This window comes from Anomaloglossus baeobatrachus, chromosome 9 (assembly GCF_048569485.1).
Source record: "Anomaloglossus baeobatrachus isolate aAnoBae1 chromosome 9, aAnoBae1.hap1, whole genome shotgun sequence".
Classification (NCBI taxonomy): Eukaryota; Metazoa; Chordata; class Amphibia; order Anura; family Aromobatidae; genus Anomaloglossus; species Anomaloglossus baeobatrachus.
The window spans coordinates 230,612,215-230,633,472 of NC_134361.1; the positions used below are offsets into that span (position 1 = coordinate 230,612,215).

General features: G+C 56.1%; 1 protein-coding gene across 3 annotated transcripts in view; it reads left to right on the forward strand.

The window, feature by feature from the left end:
- The window catches only part of GPSM1 (G protein signaling modulator 1), a 393,869-nt gene that overhangs the window by 326,896 nt on the left and 45,715 nt on the right, over positions 1–21,258 (forward strand). Inside the window, exon 1 of one of the 3 annotated variants that reach the window (XM_075324735.1) lies at positions 18,569–18,678. The exons of the other annotated variants lie outside the window; for them this stretch is intronic. Coding sequence (XP_075180850.1) covers positions 18,625–18,678 — 54 coding nt within the window. The 5' untranslated portion in view covers positions 18,569–18,624. Of the gene's footprint in view, positions 1–18,568; positions 18,679–21,258 lie in introns of those variants that run through there. 3 annotated transcript variants of the gene reach the window in all.

Sequence of the window (21,258 nt, forward strand, 5' to 3'; positions counted from 1 at the left end):
CTCCATACAATTCTCCATACAATACTCCATACAATTCTCCATACAATACTCCATACAATACTCCATACAATTCTCCATACAATACTCCATACAATACTCCATACAATACTCCATGCAATTCTCCATGCAATACTCCATGCAATACTCCATACAATACTCCATACAATACTCCATACAATTCTCCATACAATACTCCATACAATACTCCATACAATACTCCATACAATACTCCATACAATTCTCCATACAATTCTCCATACAATTCTCCATACAATTCTCCATACAATACTCCATACAATACTCCATACAATACTCCATACAATACTCCATACAATTCTCCATACAATACTCCATACAATACTCCATACAATACTCCATACAATTCTCCATACAATACTCCATACAATACTCCATACAATACTCCATACAATACTCCATACAATTCTCCATACAATACTCCATACAATTCTCCATACAATACTCCATACAATACTCCATACAATTCTCCATACAATTCTCCATACAATTCTCCATACAATACTCCATACAATACTCCATACAATTCTCCATACAATACTCCATACAATTCTCCATACAATTCTCCATACAATACTCCATACAATTCTCCATACAATACTCCATACAATACTCCATACAATACTCCATACAATACTCCATACAATACTCCATACAATTCTCCATACAATACTCCATACAATTCTCCATACAATACTCCATACAATACTCCATACAATTCTCCATACAATTCTCCATACAATTCTCCATACAATTCTCCATACAATTCTCCATACAATTCTCCATACAATACTCCATACAATTCTCCATACAATTCTCCATACAATTCTCCATACAATTCTCCATACAATACTCCATACAATTCTCCATACAATACTCCATACAATACTCCATACAATACTCCATACAATACTCCATACAATTCTCCATACAATTCTCCATACAATACTCCATACAATACTCCATACAATACTCCATACAATTCTCCATACAATTCTCCATACAATACTCCATACAATACTCCATACAATACTCCATACAATACTCCATACAATTCTCCATACAATTCTCCATACAATTCTCCATACAATACTCCATACAATTCTCCATACAATACTCCATACAATTCTCCATACAATTCTCCATACAATTCTCCATACAATTCTCCATACAATACTCCATACAATACTCCATACAATACTCCATACAATACTCCATACAATACTCCATACAATTCTGGTGTAAATTATGCCCGGTTTGGGGTGTAAATTAGTGAAATTGTTGACCTTGCTGGGCCACGCCCCCTCTGTTAAGCTCCACCTACTCTTCAAAAAGTTATTGTACTTCTCCCAGACTGGCGGGAAAAGTCACAGAAGATTTACACAACTCGTTTCCCAAACATTTTACTTTAGAATGCTGGAAAAAAGTGGTGAATCGGGGGTCCTGAACTTTTTGATTTTTTTCCAGCCAAGTCCCCTCTCATAAATAAAAACAATAGCGCTCAGGCAGGCCAAATATGAGTATGGGGGAGTCATTAGCGAGAGCGTATGGGGGAGCCGAGCGAGAGTGTATGGGGGAGCCGAGCGAGAGTGTATGGGGGAGCCGAGCGAGAGTGTATGGGGGAGCCGAGCGAGGGTGTATGGGGGAGCCGAGCGAGAGTGTATGGGGGAGCCATGAGCGAGAGTGTATGGGGGAGCCGAGCGAGAGTGTGTGGGGGAGCCGAGCGAGAGTGTATGGGGGAGCCGAGCGAGAGTGTATGGGGGAGCCGAGCGAGAGTGTATGGGGGAGCCGAGCGAGAGTGTGTGGGGGAGCCATGAGCGAGAGTGTATGGGGGAGCCGAGCGAGAGTGTATGGGGGAGTCATTAGCGAGAGCGTATGGGGGAGCCGAGCGAGAGTGTATGGGGGAGCCGAGCGAGAGTGTGTGGGGGAGCCGAGCGAGGGTGTATGGGGGAGCCGAGCGAGAGTGTATGGGGGAGCCATGAGCGAGAGTGTATGGGGGAGCCGAGCGAGAGTGTGTGGGGGAGCCGAGCGAGAGTGTATGGGGGAGCCGAGCGAGAGTGTGTGGGGGAGCCATGAGCGAGAGTGTATGGGGGAGCCATGAGCGAGAGTGTATGGGGGAGCCGAGCGAGAGTGTATGGGGGAGCCGAGCGAGAGTGTGTGGGGGAGCCGAGCGAGAGTGTGTGGGGGAGCCGAGCGAGAGTGTATGGGGGAGCCGAGCGAGAGTGTGTGGGGGAGCCGAGCGAGAGTGTATGGGGGAGCCGAGCGAGAGTGTATGGGGGAGCCGAGCGAGAGTGTATGGGGGAGCCATGAGCGAGAGTGTATGGGGGAGCCGAGCGAGAGTGTATGGGGGAGCCGAGCGAGAGTGTGTGGGGGAGCCGAGCGAGAGTGTATGGGGGAGCCGAGCGAGAGTGTATGGGGGAGCCGAGCGAGAGTGTATGGGGGAGCCGAGCGAGAGTGTATGGGGGAGCCATGAGCGAGAGTGTATGGGGGAGCCGAGCGAGAGTGTATGGGGGAGCCATGAGCGAGAGTGTATGGGGGAGCCATGAGCGAGAGTGTATGGGGGAGCCGAGCGAGAGTGTATGGGGGAGCCATGAGCGAGAGTGTATGGGGGAGCCGAGCGAGAGTGTATGGGGGAGCCGAGCGAGAGTGTATGGGGGAGCCGAGCGAGAGTGTATGGGGGAGCCGAGCGAGAGCGTATGGGGGAGCCGAGCGAGAGTGTGTGGGGGAGCCATGAGCGAGAGTGTATGGGGGAGCCGAGCGAGAGTGTGTGGGGGAGCCGAGCGAGAGTGTGTGGGGGAGCCGAGCGAGAGTGTATAGGGGAGCCATGAGCGAGAGTGTATGGGGGAGCCGAGCGAGAGTGTATGGGGGAGCCGAGCGAGAGTGTGTGGGGGAGCCGAGCGAGAGTGTATGGGGGAGCCGAGCGAGAGCGTATGGGGGAGCCGAGCGAGAGTGTATGGGGGAGCCGAGCGAGAGCGTATGGGGGAGCCGAGCGAGAGTGTATGGGGGAGCCGAGCGAGAGTGTGTGGGGGAGCCGAGCGAGAGTGTATGGGGGAGCCAAGCGAGAGTGTGTGGGGGAGCCGAGCGAGAGTGTATGGGGGAGTCGAGCGAGAGTGTGTGGGGGAGCCGAGCGAGAGTGTATGGGGGAGCCGAGCGAGAGTGTATGGGGGAGCCGAGCGAGAGTGTATGGGGGAGCCGAGCGAGAGTGTATGGGGGAGCCGAGCGAGAGTGTATGGGGGAGCCGAGCGAGAGTGTATGGGGGAGCCGAGCGAGAGTGCATGGGGGAGCTGAGCGAGAGTGCATGGGGGAGCCGTGAGAGAGTGTATGGGGGAGCCGAGCGAGAGTGTATAGGGAGCCGAGCGAGAGTGTATGGGGGAGCCGAGCGAGAGTGTATGGGGGAGCCGAGCGAGAGTGTATGGGGGAGCCGAGCGAGAGTGTATGGGGGAGCCATGAGCGAGAGTGTATGGGGGAGCCGAGCGAGAGTGTATGGGGGAGCCTAGCGAGAGTGTATGGGGGAGCCGAGCGAGAGTGTATGGGGGAGCCGAGCGAGAGTGTATGGGGGAGCCGAGCGAGAGTGTATGGGGGAGCCGAGCGAGAGTGTATGGGGGAGCCGAGCGAGAGTGTATGGGGGAGCCATTAGCGAGAGTGTATGGGGGAGCCGTGAGAGAGTGTATGGGGGAGCTGAGCGAGAGTGTGTGGGGGAGCTGAGCGAGAGTGTATGGGGGAGCCATGAGCGCGAGTGTATGGGGGAGCCGTGAGAGAGTGTATGGTGGGAGCCGTGAGAGAGAGTGTATGGGGGAGCCGAGCGAGAGTGTATGGGGGAGCCGAGCGAGAGTGTATGGGGGAGCCGAGCGAGAGTGTATGGGGGAGCCGTTAGCGAGAGTGTATGGGGGAGCCGTTAGCGAGAGTGTATGGGGGAGCCGAGCGAGAGTGTATGGGGGAGCCGAGCGAGAGTGTATGGGGGAGCCGTTAGCGAGAGTGTATGGGGGAGCCGTTAGCGAGAGTGTATGGGGGAGCCGAGCGAGAGTGTATGGGGGAGCCATGAGCGCGAGTGTATGGGGGAGCCGAGCGAGAGTGTGTGGGGGGGGGTGTATGGGGGAGCCGTGAGAGAGCGTGTATAGGAGAGCCATGAGAGCACAAGCATATAGGGGCGCTCAGAGAGTATATGGAGGAGTCAAGAGTGTGTATGGGGGAGTTGTGAGAAAGTGTGTGGGGGTGTGGGGGGGGGCCAAGAGTGTGTATGGGGGAGTTGTGAGAAAGTGTGTGGGGGTGTGGGGGAGCCAAGAGTGTGTATGGGGGAGTTGTGAGAAAGTGTGTGGGGGTGTGGGGGGGGGCCAAGAGTGTGTATGGGGGAGTTGTGAGAAAGTGTGTGGGGGTGTGGGGGGGGCCAAGAGTGTGTATGGGGGAGTTGTGAGAAAGTGTGTGGGGGTGTGGGGGGGCCAAGAGTGTGTATGGGGGAGTTGTGAGAAAGTGTGTGGGGGTGTGGGGGGGGCCAAGAGTGTGTATGGGGGAGTTGTGAGAAAGTGTGTGGGGGTGTGGGGGGGGCCAAGAGTGTGTATGGGGGAGTTGTGAGAAAGTGTGTGGGGGTGGGGGGGAGCCAAGAGTGTGTATGGGGAAGTTGTGAGAAAGTGTGTGGGGGTGTGGGGGAGCCAAGAGTGTGTATGGGGGAGTTGTGAGAAAGTGTGTGGGGGTGTGGGGGGGGGCCAAGAGTGTGTATGGGGGAGTTGTGAGAAAGTGTGTGTGTGGGGGGCAAGAGAGGGTTTGAAGAATTGAATCAGAAAGACCTTTGCAATTTTTGGCTACATGAAGTCAATGTATGAGAGATAGTAGCACAGCTATTGCTCGCTGTTATCAGCATTTCAGTAAGGTGAGGCAGACTCTGGTGATCATTGGCAGGACATCCGTAGAGGCGGATCATCATCTCACATAGATCCAGCTCTGGGAATCCCAAGGAACACTGGAGTGTGCACAGTGTCCTAGAGCACAGGAAGATGGTATCCAGACGCCTGAGGACGCAGCACTGCGGGCTGTGGATACCTGGAAAGGGGACCAGTCCCCGAACACCTGGAACTTGCAGACGTCAGGTTGCTCTGCAGATAAGGGCGTTATAATGCTGTGCGGCGGCCTCACTGAAAGCGCGGCTACTGGGAGAAAAGTGATATTATTTCTCCCAGGAGCCACCAGTTTTTAGACACCGTGGTGTAATGCTTCTGTGCAGAGCGAGCTATTAATGAAAGTGTCGGGTGTGATTACAGCCGCCAACCACTGTGCACCGAGCACTGACTGTATGCCTTTATGACTGAAAGCCGCCAACCACTGTGCACTGAGTGTATGCCTTTATGACTGAAAGCCGCCAACCACTGTGCACTGAGTGTATGCCTTTATGACTGAAAGCCGCCAACCACTGTGCACTGAGCACTGAGTGTATGCCTTTATGACTGAAAGCCGCCAACCACTGTGCACTGAACAGTGACTGTATGCCTTCATGACTGAAAGCCGCTGGCTTCATCTTCTCCCAGTAGCTGTGCTTTCAGTGCAGTGGCCGGACAGCATTGTATCTGTGTGCCTGCAGATTAACCCTATATCTGATGGTTAATAGTGTTTCGGGGACATCACTGGTTTCCTTTAATGTATGTACCAATACAAATACTAACTGCATAGAATATGAACTCGATATCTCACACCTGAGGAGGCTGATGATGAGGCTGATGATGAGGCTGATGAGGCTGATGATGAGGCTGATGATGAGGCTGATGATGAGGCTGATGATGAGGCTGATGATGAGGCTGATGATGAGGCTGATGATGAGGCTGATGATGAGGCTGATGATGAGGCTGATGATGAGGCTGATGAGGCTGATGAGGCTGATGATGAGGCTGAGGAGGCTGATGATGAGGCTGATGATGAGGCTGATGATGAGGCTGATGATGAGGCTGATGAGGCTGATGATGAGGCTGATGATGAGGCTGATGAGGCTGATGAGGCTGATGATGAGGCTGATGATGAGGCTGATGATGAGGCTGATGATGAGGCTGATGATGAGGCTGATGATGAGGCTGATGAGGCTGATGATGAGGCTGATGAGGCTGATGATGAGGCTGATGATGAGGCTGATGATGAGGCTGATGATGAGGCTGATGATGAGGCTGATGATGAGGCTGATGATGAGGCTGATGATGAGGCTGATGATGAGGCTGATGAGGCTGATGATGAGGCTGATGATGAGGCTGATGATGAGGCTGATGAGGCTGATGAGGCTGATAAAGCTGATGAGGCTGATGAGGCTGATGAGGCTGATGATGAGGCTGATGAGGCTGATGACGCTGATGACGCTGATGACGCTGATGAGGCTGATGAGGCTGATGAGGCTGAGGAGGCTGAGGAGGCTGAGGAGGCTGATGATGAGGCTGATGATGAGGCTGATGAGGCTGATGATGAGGCTGATGATGAGGCTGATGATGAGGCTGATGATGAGGCTGATGATGAGGCTGATGATGAGGCTGATGAGGCTGATGAGGCTGATAAAGCTGATGAGGCTGATGAGGCTGATGATGAGGCTGATGAGGCTGATGACGCTGATGACGCTGATGAGGCTGATGAGGCTGATGAGGCTGAGGAGGCTGATGAGGCTGAGGAGGCTGATGATGAGGCTGATGAGGCTGATGATGAGGCTGATGAGGCTGATGATGAGGCTGATGATGAGGCTGATGATGAGGCTGATGATGAGGCTGATGAGGCTGATGATGAGGCTGATGATGAGGCTGATGATGAGGCTGATGATGAGGCTGATGATGAGGCTGATGATGAGGCTGATGAGGCTGATGATGAGGCTGATGATGAGGCTGATGATGAGGCTGATGAGGCTGATGATGAGGCTGATGAGGCTGATGATGAGGCTGATGAGGCTGAGGAGGCTGATGAGGCTGATGATGAGGCTGATGAGGCTGATGATGAGGCTGATGAGGCTGATGATGAGGCTGATGATGAGGCTGATGATGAGGCTGATGAGGCTGATGATGAGGCTGATGATGAGGCTGATGATGAGGCTGATGATGAGGCTGATGATGAGGCTGATGAGGCTGATGATGAGGCTGATGAGGCTGATGATGAGGCTGATGAGGCTGATGATGAGGCTGATGAGGCTGATGATGAGGCTGATGAGGCTGAGGAGGCTGATGAGGCTGATGATGAGGCTGATGATGAGGCTGATGATGAGGCTGATGATGAGGCTGATGATGAGGCTGATGAGGCTGAGGAGGCTGATGATGAGGCTGATGAGGCTGATGATGAGGCTGATGATGAGGCTGATGATGAGGCTGATGATGAGGCTGATGATGAGGCTGATGATGAGGCTGATGAGGCTGATGAGGCTGATGATGAGGCTGATGAGGCTGATGATGAGGCTGATGAGGCTGATGATGAGGCTGATGAGGCTGATGATGAGGCTGATGAGGCTGATGAGGCTGATGATGAGGCTGATGATGAGGCTGATGATGAGGCTGATGATGAGGCTGATGATGAGGCTGATGATGAGGCTGATGATGAGGCTGATGATGAGGCTGAGGAGGCTGATGAGGCTGATGATGAGGCTGATGAGGCTGATGATGAGGCTGATGAGGCTGATGATGAGGCTGATGATGAGGCTGATGAGGCTGATGATGAGGCTGATGATGAGGCTGATGAGGCTGATGATGAGGCTGATGATGAGGCTGATGATGAGGCTGATGATGAGGCTGATGTACTTACTATAAAATCCATCTCAGAATGGCTTTAATCAGGATTTTAAGATAAGCCTTTTATGAGTCCAGCTAAAGAGTGAGAGCACACACACCAAGCCTGACACCTGCAGCTTGTTATGAGCAGTGAGAGATCGTAATAGCAGCAGGGAGGAGGAACACTGAGGCTAGGGAAGCAGAGATTCAGCAGCACCAGAGAGGAGGAACACTGAGGCTAGGGCAGCAGAGATTCAGCAGCACCAGAGAGGAGGAACACTGAGGCTAGGGGAGCAGAGATTCAGCAGCAAGGGGGAGGAACACTGAGGCTAGGGCAGCAGAGATTCAGCAGCAAGGGGGAGGAACACTGAGGCTAGGGGAGCAGAGATTCAGCAGCAAGGGGGAGGAACACTGAGGCTAGGGCAGCAGAGACTCAGCAGCAGCAGGGAGGAGGAACACTGAGGCTAGGGCAGCAGAGATTCAGCAGCAAGGGGGAGGAACACTGAGGCTAGGGCAGCAGAGATTCAGCAGCAGCAGGGAGGAGGAACACTGAGGCTAGGGCAGCAGAGATTCAGCAGCAGCAGGGAGGAGGAACACTGAGGCTAGGGCAGCAGAGATTCAGCAGCAAGGGGGAGGAACACTGAGGCTAGGGGAGCAGAGATTCAGCAGCAAGGGGGAGGAACACTGAGGCTAGGGCAGCAGAGACTCAGCAGCAGCAGGGAGGAGGAACACTGAGGCTAGGGCAGCAGAGATTCAGCAGCACCAGAGAGGAAGAACACTGAGGCTAGGGCAGCAGAGATTCAGCAGCACCAGAGAGGAAGAACACTGAGGCTAGGGCAGCAGAGATTCAGCAGCAGTAGGGAGGAGGAACACTGAGGCTAGGGAAGCAGAGATTCAGCAGCACCAGAGAGGAGGAACACTGAGGCTAGGGCAGCAGAGATTCAGCAGCACCAGAGAGGAGGAACACTGAGGCTAGGGGAGCAGAGATTCAGCAGCAAGGGGGAGGAACACTGAGGCTAGGGCAGCAGAGATTCAGCAGCAAGGGGGAGGAACACTGAGGCTAGGGGAGCAGAGATTCAGCAGCAAGGGGGAGGAACACTGAGGCTAGGGCAGCAGAGATTCAGCAGCAGCAGGGAGGAGGAACACTGAGGCTAGGGCAGCAGAGATTCAGCAGCAGCAGGGAGGAGGAACACTGAGGCTAGGGCAGCAGAGATTCAGCAGCAGCAGGGAGGAGGAACACTGAGGCTAGGTCAGCAGAGATTCAGCAGGGAGGGAGGAACACTGAGGCTAGGTCAGCAGAGATTCAGCAGGGGAGGAGGAACACTGAGGCTAGGTCAGCAGAGATTCAGCAGGGAGGAGGAACACTGAGGCTAGGGCAGCAGAGATTCAGCAGCAGCAGGGAGGAGGAACACTGAGGCTAGGTCAGCAGAGATTCAGCAGCAGCAGGAAAGGGAGGAACACTGAGGCTAGGTCAGCAGAGATTCAGCAGGGAGGAGGAACACTGAGGCTAGGTCAGCAGAGATTCAGCAGGGAGGAGGAACACTGAGGCTAGGGCAGCAGAGATTCAGCAGCAGCAGGAGGAGGAACACTGAGGCTAGGTCAGCAGAGATTCAGCAGGGAGGAGGAACACTGAGGCTAGGTCAGCAGAGATTCAGCAGGGAGGAGGAACACTGAGGGCTAGGGCAGCAGAGATTCAGCAGCAGCAGGGAGGAGGAACACTGAGGCTAGGTCAGCAGAGATTCAGCAGGGAGGAGGAACACTGAGGCTAGGTCAGCAGAGATTCAGCAGGGAGGAGGAACACTGAGGCTAGGTCAGCAGAGATTCAGCAGGGAGGAGGAACACTGAGGCTAGGTCAGCAGAGATTCAGCAGGGAGGAGGAACACTGAGGCTAGGGCAGCAGAGATTCAGCAGGGAGGAGGAACACTGAGGCTAGGGCAGCAGAGATTCAGCAGCAGCAGGGAGGAGGAACACTGAGGCTAGGTCAGCAGAGATTCAGCAGGAGGAGGAACACTGAGGCTAGGGCAGCAGAGATTCAGCGGGGAGGAGGAACACTGAGGCTAGGGCAGCAGAGATTCAGAAGCAGCAGGGAGGAGGAACACTGAGGCTTAGGGCAGCAGAGATTCAGCAGCAGGGAGGAGGAACACTGAGGCTAGGGCAGCAGAGATTCAGCAGGGAGGAGGAACACTGAGGCTAGGGCAGCAGAGATTCAGCAGCACCAGGGAGGAGGAACACTGAGGCTAGGGCAGCAGAGATTCAGCAGCAGGGAGGAGGAACACTGAGGCTAGGGCAGCAGAGATTCAGCAGCAGGGAGGAGGAACACTGAGGCTAGGGCAGCAGAGATTCAGCAGCAGTAGGGAGGAGGGAACACTGAGGCTAGGGAAGCAGAGATTCAGCAGCAGCAGGGAGGAGGAACACTGAGGCTAGGGAAGCAGAGATTCAGCAGCAGCAGGGAGGAGGAACACTGAGGCTAGGGCAGCAGAGATTCAGCAGCAGGGAAGAGGAACATTGAGGCTAGGGCAGCAGAGAGTCAGCAGCAGCAGGGAGGAGGAACACTGAGGCTAGGGCAGCAGAGATTCAGCAGCAAGGGGGAGGAACACTGAGGCTAGGTCAGCAGAGATTCAGCAGCAGGGAGGAGGAACACTGAGGCTAGGTCAGCAGAGATTCAGCAGGGAGGAGGAACACTGAGGCTAGGGCAGCAGAGATTCAGCAGGGAGGAGGAACACTGAGGCTAGGGCAGCAGAGATTCAGCAGGGAGGAGGAACACTGAGGCTAGGGCAGCAGAGATTCAGCAGGGAGGAGGAACACTGAGGCTAGGTCAGCAGAGATTCAGCAGGGAGGAGGAACACTGAGGCTAGGGCAGCAGAGATTCAGCAGCAGCAGCAGGGAGGAACATTGAGGCTAGGGCAGCAGAGATTCAGCAGCAGCAGGGAGGAGGAACACTGAGGCTAGGGCAGCAGAGATTCAGCAGCAAGGGGGAGGAACACTGAGGCTAGGGCAGCAGAGATTCAGCAGCAGGGAGGAGGAACACTGAGGCTAGGGAAGCAGAGATTCAGCAGCAGCAGGGAGGAGGAACACTGAGGCTAGGGCAGCAGAGATTCAGCAGCAGGGAGGAGGAACACTGAGGCTAGGGGAGCAGAGATTCAGCAGCAAGGGGGGAGGAACACTGAGGCTAGGGCAGCAGAGATTCAGCAGCAGCAGCAGGGAGGAGGAACACTGAGGCTAGGGCAGCAGAGATTCAGCAGCAGCAGGGAGGGGAACACTGAGGCTAGGGCAGCAGAGATTCAGCAGGGAGGAGGAACACTGAGGCTAGGGCAGCAGAGATTCAGCGGGGAGGAGGAACACTGAGGCTAGGGCAGCAGAGATTCAGCAGCAGCAGGGAGGAGGAACACTGAGGCTAGGGCAGCAGAGATTCAGCAGCAGCAGGGAGGAGGAACACTGAGGCTAGGGCAGCAGAGATTCAGCAGGGAGGAGGAACACTGAGGCTAGGGCAGCAGAGATTCAGCAGCAGCAGGGAGGAGGAACACTGAGGCTAGGGCAGCAGAGATTCAGCAGCAGGGAGGAGGAACACTGAGGCTAGGGCAGCAGAGATTCAGCAGCAGGGAGGAGGAACACTGAGGCTAGGGCAGCAGAGATTCAGCAGCAGTAGGGAGGAGGAACACTGAGGCTAGGGAAGCAGAGATTCAGCAGCAGCAGGGAGGAGGAACACTGAGGCTAGGGAAGCAGAGATTCAGCAGCAGGGAAGAGGAACACTGAGGCTAGGGCAGCAGAGATTCAGCAGCAGCAGGGAGGAGGAACACTGAGGCTAGGGCAGCAGAGATTCAGCAGCAGGGAAGAAGAACACTGAGGCTAGGGCAGCAGAGATTCAGCAGCAGCAGGGAGGAGGAACACTGAGGCTAGGGCAGCAGAGATTCAGCAGCAGGGAGGAGGAACACTGAGGCTAGGGGAGCAGAGATTCAGCAGCAAGGGGGAGGAACACTGAGGCTAGGGCAGCAGAGATTCAGCAGCAGCAGGGAGGAGGAACACTGAGGCTAGGGCAGCAGAGATTCAGCAGCAGCAGGGAGGAGGAACACTGAGGCTAGGGCAGAAGAGATTCAGCAGCAGCAGGGAGGAGGAACACTGAGGCTAGGGCAGCAGAGATTCAGCAGCAGGGAGGAGGAACACTGAGGCTAGTCAGCAGAGATTCAGCAGGGAGGAGGAACACTGAGGCTAGGGGAGCAGAGATTCAGCAAGGAGGAGGAACACTGAGGCTAGGGCAGCAGAGATTCAGCAGCAGAAGGGAGGAGGAACACTGAGGCTAGGGCAGCAGAGATTCAGCAGCAGCAGGGAGGAGGAACACTGAGGCTAGGGCAGCAGAGATTCAGCAGCAGGAGGAGGAACACAGGCTAGGTCAGCAGAGATCAGCAGCAGGAGGAGGAACACTGAGGCTAGGGCAGCAGAGATTCAGCAGCAGGGAAGAGGAACACTGAGGCTAGGGCAGCAGAGATTCAGCAGCAGCAGGGAGGAGGAACACTGAGGCTAGGGCAGCAGAGATTCAGCAGCAGCAGGGAGGAGGAACACTCGAGGCTAGGGCAGCAGAGATTCAGCAGCAGGGAGGAGGAAACACTGAGGCTAGGGCAGCAGAGATTCAGCAGCAGGGAAGAGGAACACTGAGGCCTAGGGCAGCAGAGATTCAGCAGCAGTAGGAGGAGGAACACTGAGGCTAGGGAAGCAGAGATTCAGCAGCAGCAGGGAGGATGAACACTGAGGCTAGGGAAGCAGAGATTCAGCAGCAGGGAGGAGGAACACTGAGGCTAGGGCAGCAGAGATTCAGCAGCAGGGAAAAGGAACACTGAGGCTAGGGCAGCAGAGATTCAGCAGCAGCAGGGAGGAGGAACACTGAGGCTAGGGCAGCAGAGATTCAGCAGCAGCAGGGAGGGGGAACACTGAGGCTAGGGCAGCAGAGATTCAGCAGCAGCAGGGAGGAGGAACACTGAGGCTAGGGCAGCAGAGATTCAGCAGCAGGGAGAGGAACACAGGCTAGGGCAGCAGAGATTCAGCAGCAGGGAGGAGGAACACTGAGGCTAGGGCAGCAGAGATTCAGCAGCAGGAAGGATGAGGAACACTGAGGCTAGGGAAGCAGAGATTCAGCAGCAGCAGGGAGGAGAACACTGAGGCTAGGTGAGCAGAGATTCATCAGCAGGGAGGAGGAACACTGAGGCTAGGGCAGCAGAGATTCAGCAGCAGCAGCAGGGAGGAACACTGAGGCTAGGGCAGCAGAGATTCAGCAGCAGGGAGGAGGAATACTGAGGCTAGGTGAGCAGAGATTCAGCAGCAGGGAGGAGGAACACTGAGGCTAGGGCAGCAGAGATTCAGCAGCAAGGGGGAGGAACACTGAGGCTAGGGCAGCAGAGATTCAGCAGCAGGGAGGAGGAACACTGAGGCTAGGGAAGCAGAGATTCAGCAGCAGCAGGGAGGAGGAACATTGAGGCTAGGGCAGCAGAGATTCATCAGCAGGGAGGGGGAACACTGAGGCTAGGGCAGCAGAGATTCAGCAGCAGCAGGGAGGGGGAACACTGAGGCTAGGGCAGCAGAGATTCAGCAGCAGCAGGGAGGGGAACACTGAGGCTAGGGAAGCAGAGATTCAGCAGCAGCAGGAGGAGTAACACTGAGGCTAGGGCAGGAAAGATTCAGCAGCAGCAGGGAGGAGGAACACTGAGGCTAGGGCAGCAGAGATTCGGCAGCAGCAGGAGGGAGGAACACTGAGGCTAGGGCAGCAGAGGATTCAGCAGCAGCAGGGAGGAGGAACACTGAGGCTAGGGGCAGCAGAGATTCAGCAGCAGCAGGGAGGGGAACACTGAGGCTAGGGAAGCAGAGATTCAGCAGCAGCAGGGAGGAGGAACACTGAGGCTAGGGCAGGAAAGATTCAGCAGCAGCAGGGAGGAGGAACACTGAGGCTAGGGCAGCAGAGATTCAGCAGCAGCAGGGGGGAGGAACACTGAGGCTAGGGCAGCAGAGATTCAGCAGCAGCAGGGAGGAGGAACACTGAGGCTAGGGCAGCAGAGATTCAGCTGCAGGGAGGAGGAACACTGAGGCTAGGGCAGGAGAGATTCAGCAGCAGCAGGGAGGAGGAACACTGAGGCTAGGGCAGCAGAGATTCAGCAGCAGCAGGAGGAGGAACACTGAGGCTAGGGCAGCAGAAATTCAGCAGCAGCAGGGAGGAGGAACACTGAGGCTAGGGCAGCAGAGATTCAGCAGAAGCAGGGAGGAGGAACACTGAGGCTAGGGCAGCAGAGATTCAGCAGCAGCAGGGAGGAGGAACACTGAGGCTAGGGCAGCAGAGATTCAGCAGCAGGGAGGAGGAACACAGGCTAGGTCAGCAGAGATTCAGCAGCAGGGAGGAGGAACACTGAGGCTAGGGCAGCAGAGATTCAGCAGCCAGGGAGGAGGAACACTGAGGATAGGGCAGCAGAGATTCAGCAGCAGGGAGGAGGAACACCTGAGGCTAGGGCAGCAGAGATTCAGCAGCAGCAGGGATGAGGAACACTGAGGCTAAGGAAGCAGAGAATCAGCAGCAGCAGGGAGGAGGAACACTGAGGCTAGGTGAGCAGAGATTCAGCAGCAGCAGGGAGGAGGAACACTGAGGCTAGGGAAGCAGAGATTCAGCAGCAGGGAGGAACACTGAGGCTAGGGCAGCAGAGATTCAGCAGCAGGGAGGAGGAACACTGAGGCTAGGTGAGCAGAGATTCAGCAGCAGCAGGGAGGAGGAACACTGAGGCTAGGGCAGCAGAGATTCAGCAGCAGCAGGGAGGAGGAAACACTGAGGCTAGGGAAGCAGAGATTCAGCAGCAGGGAGGAACACTGAGGCTAGGGCAGCAGAGATTCAGCAGCAGGGAGGAGGAACACTGAGGCTAGGGCAGCAGAGATTCAGCAGCAGGGAGGAGGAACACTGAGGCTAGGGCAGCAGAGATTCAGCAGCAGGGAGGAGGAACACTGAGGCTAGGGCAGCAGAGATTCAGCAGCAAGGGGGAGGAACACTGAGGCTAGGGTAGCGGAGATTCAGCAGCAGGGAGGAGGAACACTGAGGCTAGGGAAGCCAGAGATTCAGGCAGCAGCAGGGAGGAGGAACACTGAGGCTAGGGCAGCAGAGATTCAGCAGCAGGGAGGAGGAACACTGAGGCTAGGGGAGCAGAGATTCAGCAGCAAGGGGGAGGAACACTGTGGCTAGGGCAGCAGAGATTCAGCAGCAGCAGGGAGGGGGAACACTGAGGCTAGGGCAGCAGAGATTCAGCAGCAGCAGGGAGGGGAACACTGAGGCTAGGGCAGCAGAGATTCAGCAGCAGCAGGGAGGAGGAACACTGAGGCTAGGCAGGAGAGATTCAAGCAGCAGCAGGGGGGAGGAACACTGAGGCTAGGGCAGCAGAGATTCAGCAGCAGCAAGGGGGAGGAACACTGAGGCTAGGGTAGCAGAGATTCAGCAGCAGGGAGGAGGAACACTGAGGCTAGGGAAGCAGAGATTCAGCAGCAGCAGGGAGGAGGAACACTGAGGCTAGGGCAGCAGAGATTCAGCAGCAGGGAGGAGGAACACTGAGGCTAGGGCAGCAGAGATTCAGCAGCAGCAGGGAGGAGGAACACTGAGGCTAGGGCAGCAGAGATTCAGCAGCAGCAGGGAGGAGGAACACTGAGGCTAGGGCAGCAGAGATTCAGCAGCAGCAGGGGGGAGCAACACTGAGGCTAGGGCAGCAGAGATTCAGCAGCAGCAGGGGGGAGGAACACTGAGGCTAGGGCAGCAGAGATTCAGCAGCAGCAGGGAGGAGGAACACTGAGGCCAGGGCAGCAGAGATTCAGCAGCAGCAGGGGGGGAGGAACACTGAGGCTAGGGCAGCAGAGATTCAACAGCAGCAGGGAGGAGGAACACTGAGGCTAGGGCAGCAGAGATTCAGCAGCAGCAGGGGGGAGGAACACTGAGGCTAGGGCAGCAGAGATTCAGCAGCAGCAGGGAGGGGGAACACTGAGGCTAGGGCAGCAGAGATTCAGCAGCAGCAGGGAGGAGGAACACTGAGGCTAGGGCAGCAGAGATTCAGCAGCAGCAGGGGGGAGGAACACTGAGGCTAGGGCAGCAGAGATTCAGCAGCAGCAGGGAGGAGGAACACTGAGGCTAGGGCAGCAGAGATTCAGCAGCAGCAGGGAGGAGGAACACTGAGGCTAGGGCAGCAGAGATTCAGCAGCAGCAGGGGGGAGCAACACTGAGGCTAGGGCAGCAGAGATTCAGCAGCAGCAGGGGGGAGGAACCACTGAGGCTAGGGCAGCAGAGATTCAGCAGCAGCAGGGAGGAGGAACACTGAGGCCAGGGCAGCAGAGATTCAGCAGCAGCAGGGGGGAGGAACACTGAGGCTAGGGCAGCAGAGATTCAACAGCAGCAGGGAGGAGGAACACTGAGGCTAGGGCAGCAGAGATTCAGCAGCAGCAGGGGGAGGAACACTGAGGCTAGGGCAGCAGAGATTCAGCAGCAGCAGGGAGGGGGAACACTGAGGCTAGGGCAGCAGAGATTCAGCAGCAGCAGGGAGGAGGAACACTGAGGCTAGGGCAGCAGAGATTCAGCAGCAGCAGGGGGGAGGAACACTGAGGCTAGGCAGCAGAGATTCAGCAGCAGCAGGGAGGGGGAACACTGAGGCTAGGGCAGCAGAGATTCAGCAGCAGCAGGGAGGAGGAACACTGAGGTAGGGCAGCAGAGATTCAGCAGCAGCAGGGGGGAGGAACACTGAGGCTAGGGCAGCAGAGATTCAGCAGCAGCAGGGAGGGGGAACACTGAGGCTAGGGCAGCAGAGATTCAGCAGCAGCAGGGGGGAGGAACACTGGAGGCTAGGGCAGCAGAGATTCAGCAGCAGCAGGGAGGGGGAACACTGAGGCTAGGGCAGCAGAGATTCAGCAGCAGCAGGGAGGGGGAACACTGAGGCTAAGGGCAGCAGAGATTCAGCAGCAGCAGGGGGGAGGAACACTGAGGCTAGGGCAGCAGAGATTCAGCAGCAGCAGGGGGGAGGAACACTGAGGCTAGGGCAGCAGAGATTCAGCAGCAGCAGGGAGGGGGGAACACTGAGGCTAGGGCAGCAGAGATTCAGCAGCAGCAGGGAGGGGGAACACTGAGGCTAGGGCAGCAGAGATTCAGCAGCAGCAGGGGGGGAGGAACACTGAGGCTAGGGCAGCAGAGATTCAGCAGCAGCAGGGAGGAGGAACATGGAGGGGGCCTCAGTCACTTTAGGTCGGTGAAGATTGGGATTAACTTTCATAATAAATTATGCAACCATTGTGACCTGAATTTGTAAAGTAAGTATAGCAGCCTCAACAGGACTCGGAGATTTATAGAAGTGATTGTTTGGAATGTGGTGACATTTGCACAGGACAGGGAACTGCCACAAGTGATTTATTAAACGATGCTACGTTTTATGCAGGGGGCAATTTTCTGGCGTTTTGATGTGACCTCCATTGTTTATCTCCAGAGGATGGGATCGTTGTCTGGGTGTGACCTGCCCCCTGCAGCCCCCTGCAGCCCCCCTGCAGCCCCCTGCAGCCCCCTGCAGCCCCATAGAGAGATGACTATTAATGTGTCCCACAATACAAACCAGTGCAGGTGGGGTGCACGTCCCCAATAATATCTGACGGGTCGCAGGAAAGCCTCCATGCACAGGTCTTCACCCCAAATATATAGTATGTATGGTTCTGATGAATTTCTGCCACTGACTCCTTCCCTGCAGGGGTTAACTGGACTGTGGCTGATTGTAGTTGCCAGCCAGGCAGGAGTAGGAGTGCCGGGGGGGGGGGGGGGGGGGGGGGCAGGAGTAGGAGTGCCGGGGGGGGGGGGGGGGGGGATAGGGGGGGGGGGGGGGCAGGAGTAGGAGTGCCGGGGGGGGGGGGGGGGGGCAGGAGTAGGAGTGCCGGAGGGGGGGGGCAGGAGTAGGAGTGCCGGGGGGGGGGGGCAGGAGTAGGAGTGCCGGGGGGGGGGGGGGCAGGAGTAGGAGTGCCGGGGGGGGGGGGGGCAGGAGTAGGAGTGCCGGGGGGGGGGGGCAGGAGTAGGAGTGCCGGGGGGGGGGGGCAGGAGTAGGAGTGCCGGGGGGGGGGGGGGCAGGAGTAGGAGTGCCGGGGGGGGGGGGGATAGGGGGGGGGGGGGGGCAGGAGTAGGAGTGCCGGGGGGGGGGGGGCAGGAGTAGGAGTGCCGGGGGGGGGGGGGGCAGGGAGTAGGAGTGCCGGGGGGGGGGGGGGCAGGAGTAGGAGTGCCGGGGGGGGGGGGCAGGAGTAGGAGTGCCGGGGGGGGGGGGGGCAGGAGTAGGAGTGCCGGGGGGGGGGGGGGCAGGAGTAGGAGTGCCGGGGGGGGGGCAGGAGTAGGAGTGCCGGGGGGGGGGGGGCAGGAGTAGGAGTGCCGGGGGGGGGGGGGGCAGGAGTAGGAGTGCCGGGGGGGGGGGCAGGAGTAGGAGTGCCGGGGGGGGGGGGGGCAGGAGTAGGAGTGCCGGGGGGGGGGGGGGATAGGGGGGGGGGGGGGGCAGGAGTAGGAGTGCCGGGGGGGGGGGGGCAGGAGTAGGAGTGCCGGGGGGGGGGGGCAGGAGTAGGAGTGCCGGGGGGGGGGGGGGGGCAGGAGTAGGAGTGCCCGGGGGGGGGGGGGGGGGGCAGGAGTAGGAGTGCCGGGGGGGGGGGGGCAGGAGTAGGAGTGCCGGGGGGGGGGGGCAGGAGTAGGAGTGCCGGGGCCGGGGGGGGGGGGGGGGCAGGAGTAGGAGTGCCGGGGGGGGGGGGGGGCAGGAGTAGGAGTGCCGGGGGGGGCTCCTCAGCAGCATATCCTTGCGTGTTCCCTGGAAGTTGTGCTATCCTCCATCCCCGCAGCCTGGGATAGAGCAGCTCAGAGGCTGGATTGCACATGGATGGATTTGCCGTGCTGGTCCCTGCACACTGCACGCTGGAGACCCCCAATGTGAGTACCACCCATCCCTGCCTTCACATTGCCGCATCTTTGCTTCAGATGGAGCAGGCTTTGTTATATTTGGGTTTTTGCCTTTTAATCAAAAAATAACAAAACTTTGCGCTTCAAGCTGATGCGGGAGCAGAGGGGTTAACAGACTACTAAATCTTTTAAGAAAGGGGCTTTTATTCTAGCGCTTCTTGCATGACCTGGCGGAGATTGCACCGAGCATGCATGCCGGTCTCCGGGAGCCGCTATTCTGCACCGACACCGAGCATGCACCGACACCGGGGGCTGCACCGACACCGAGGCTGCACCGACACCGAGGCTGCACCGACACCGAGGCTAAACCGACACCGGGGCTTGCACAGACACCGAGGCTAAACCGACACCGAGGCTGCACCGACACCGAGGCTAAACCGACACCGGGGCTGCACAGACACCGAGCATGCACCGACACCGAGGCTGCACCGACACCGAGGCTGCACCGACACCGAGGCTGCACCGACACCGGGGCTGCACCGACACCGAGGCTGCACCGACACCGAGGCTGCACCGACACCGGGGCTGCACCGACACCGGGGCTGCACCGACACCGGGGCTGCACCGACACCGGGGCTGCACCGACACCGAGGCTGCACCGACACCGAGGCTGCACCGACACCGGGGCTGCACCGACACCGAGGCTGCACCGACACCGAGGCTGCACCGACACCGGGGCTGCACCGACACCGGGGCTGCACCGACACCGGGGCTGCACCGACACCGGGGCTGCACCGACACCGAGGCTGCACCGACACCGGGGCTGCACCGACACCGAGGCTGCACCGACACCGAGGCTGCACAGACACCGAGCATGCACCGACACCGAGGCTGCACCGACACCGGGGCTGCACCGACACCGGGGCTGCACCGACACCGGGGCTGCACAGACACCGGGGCTGCACCGATCCCCCGGACACAGGAGGGGCAGTGCTCACCTATCTGCAGCCAGCATCGATCGCTTCATTCAAACACTTTCCATGCGGGGATTTAAAGGGACCGCTACACCTATAATACACAAACCGAGACATAAAGTAGTTACATATAGGGCATTCTCAGGAGATGGCTGATAACAGAGAACACTAAACACAGCCATCGATACACAATTCATTACTCAGCTTTACCAGACACCTGTGCACTGATACCCACAACTACGCTGTATTCCTTTTGAAACTAGGTTACTGTCCCTTTAAATGACAGCTGTAATCTTTATGCTCAGAAACCAGCCTGGCTTGTTTGTTCTTTCTCTTTCTCTCTCCTCTCTTCTTTCTCTCTTTTTCTCTCTCTTTCTCTTTCTTTCTCTCTTTTTCTCTCTCTTTCTTTCTCTCTTTTTCTCTCTCTTTCTCTTTCTTTCTCTCTTTTTCTCTTTCTTTCTCTCGTTCTCTCTTTCTCTCTCTTTTTCTTTCTCTCTCTTTCTTTCTCTCTCGTTCTCTCTTTCTCTCTCTTTTTCTTTCTCTCTCTTTCTTTCTCTCTCTTTCTCTCTTTTTCTTTCTCTCTTTCTTTCTCTCTTTTTCTTTCTCTGGTTCTTTCTCTCTTTCTCTCTCCTCTCTTCTCTCTCTTTCCCTCTCTCTTTCTCTGTCTCTCTCTCTCCTCTTCTCTCTCTTTCCCTCTCTTTCTCTCTTTTTCTCTCTCTCCTCTCTCTTTCTTTCTCTTTTTCTCTTTCGCTCTCTCTTTTTCTCTCTCTTTTTCTCTCTCTCTCATCTCTTCTCTCTTTTTTTTTCTTTCTTTCTCTCTCCTCTCTTCTCTCTTTCTCTCTTTTTCTCTTTCGCACTTTCTCCATCTTTTTTTCTCTCTCTCTCTTTTTCTCTTTCTCTCTTTCTCTCCTCTCTTCTCTCTCTCTTTCTCACTCTTTTTCGCTCTTTTTCTTTCTCTTTTTCTCTCTTTTTTTCTTTTTCTCTCTCTTTCTCTTTCTCTCTTTTTCTCTTTCTCTCTCTCTTTTTCTTTCTCTCGCTCTTTCGCTCTCCTTCTCTCTTTCTCTCTTTCTCTTTTTCTCTCTCTCTTTTTCTCTCTCTTTCTTTCTCTTTTTCTTTCTTTTTCTCTCTCTTTCTCGCTCTTTTGCTCTTTCTCTCTCTCTCTCTTTTTCACTCTCTTTTTCTCTCTCCTTTTTCTCTTTTTCTCTCTTTTTCTCTCTTTTTCTCTCTCTCTTTCTCTCTCTTTCTCTCTCTTTCTCTCTCTTTCTCTCTCTTTCTCTCTCTTTCTCTCTCTTTCTCTCTCTTTCTCTCTCTTTCTCTCTCTTTCTCTCTCTTTCTCTCTCTTTCTCTCTCTTTCTCTCTTTCTCTCTCTTTCTCTCTCTTTCTCTTCTCTTTCTCTCTTTCTCTCTTTCTCTCTCTCTTCTCGCTCTTTCGCTCTTTCTCTCATCTTTTTCTCTCTCTTTCTCGTTCTTTTGCTCTTTCTCTCTTTTTCTCTCTCTTTTTCTTTCTCTCTCTTTCTCTCTCTCTTTTTCTCTTTCTCGCTCTTTCGCTCTTTTTCTCTCTCTCTTTCTCTTTCTCTCTTTCTCTTTTTCTCTTTTTCTCTCTTTCTCTCTCTCTTATCTCTTGTTTTCTTTCTCTC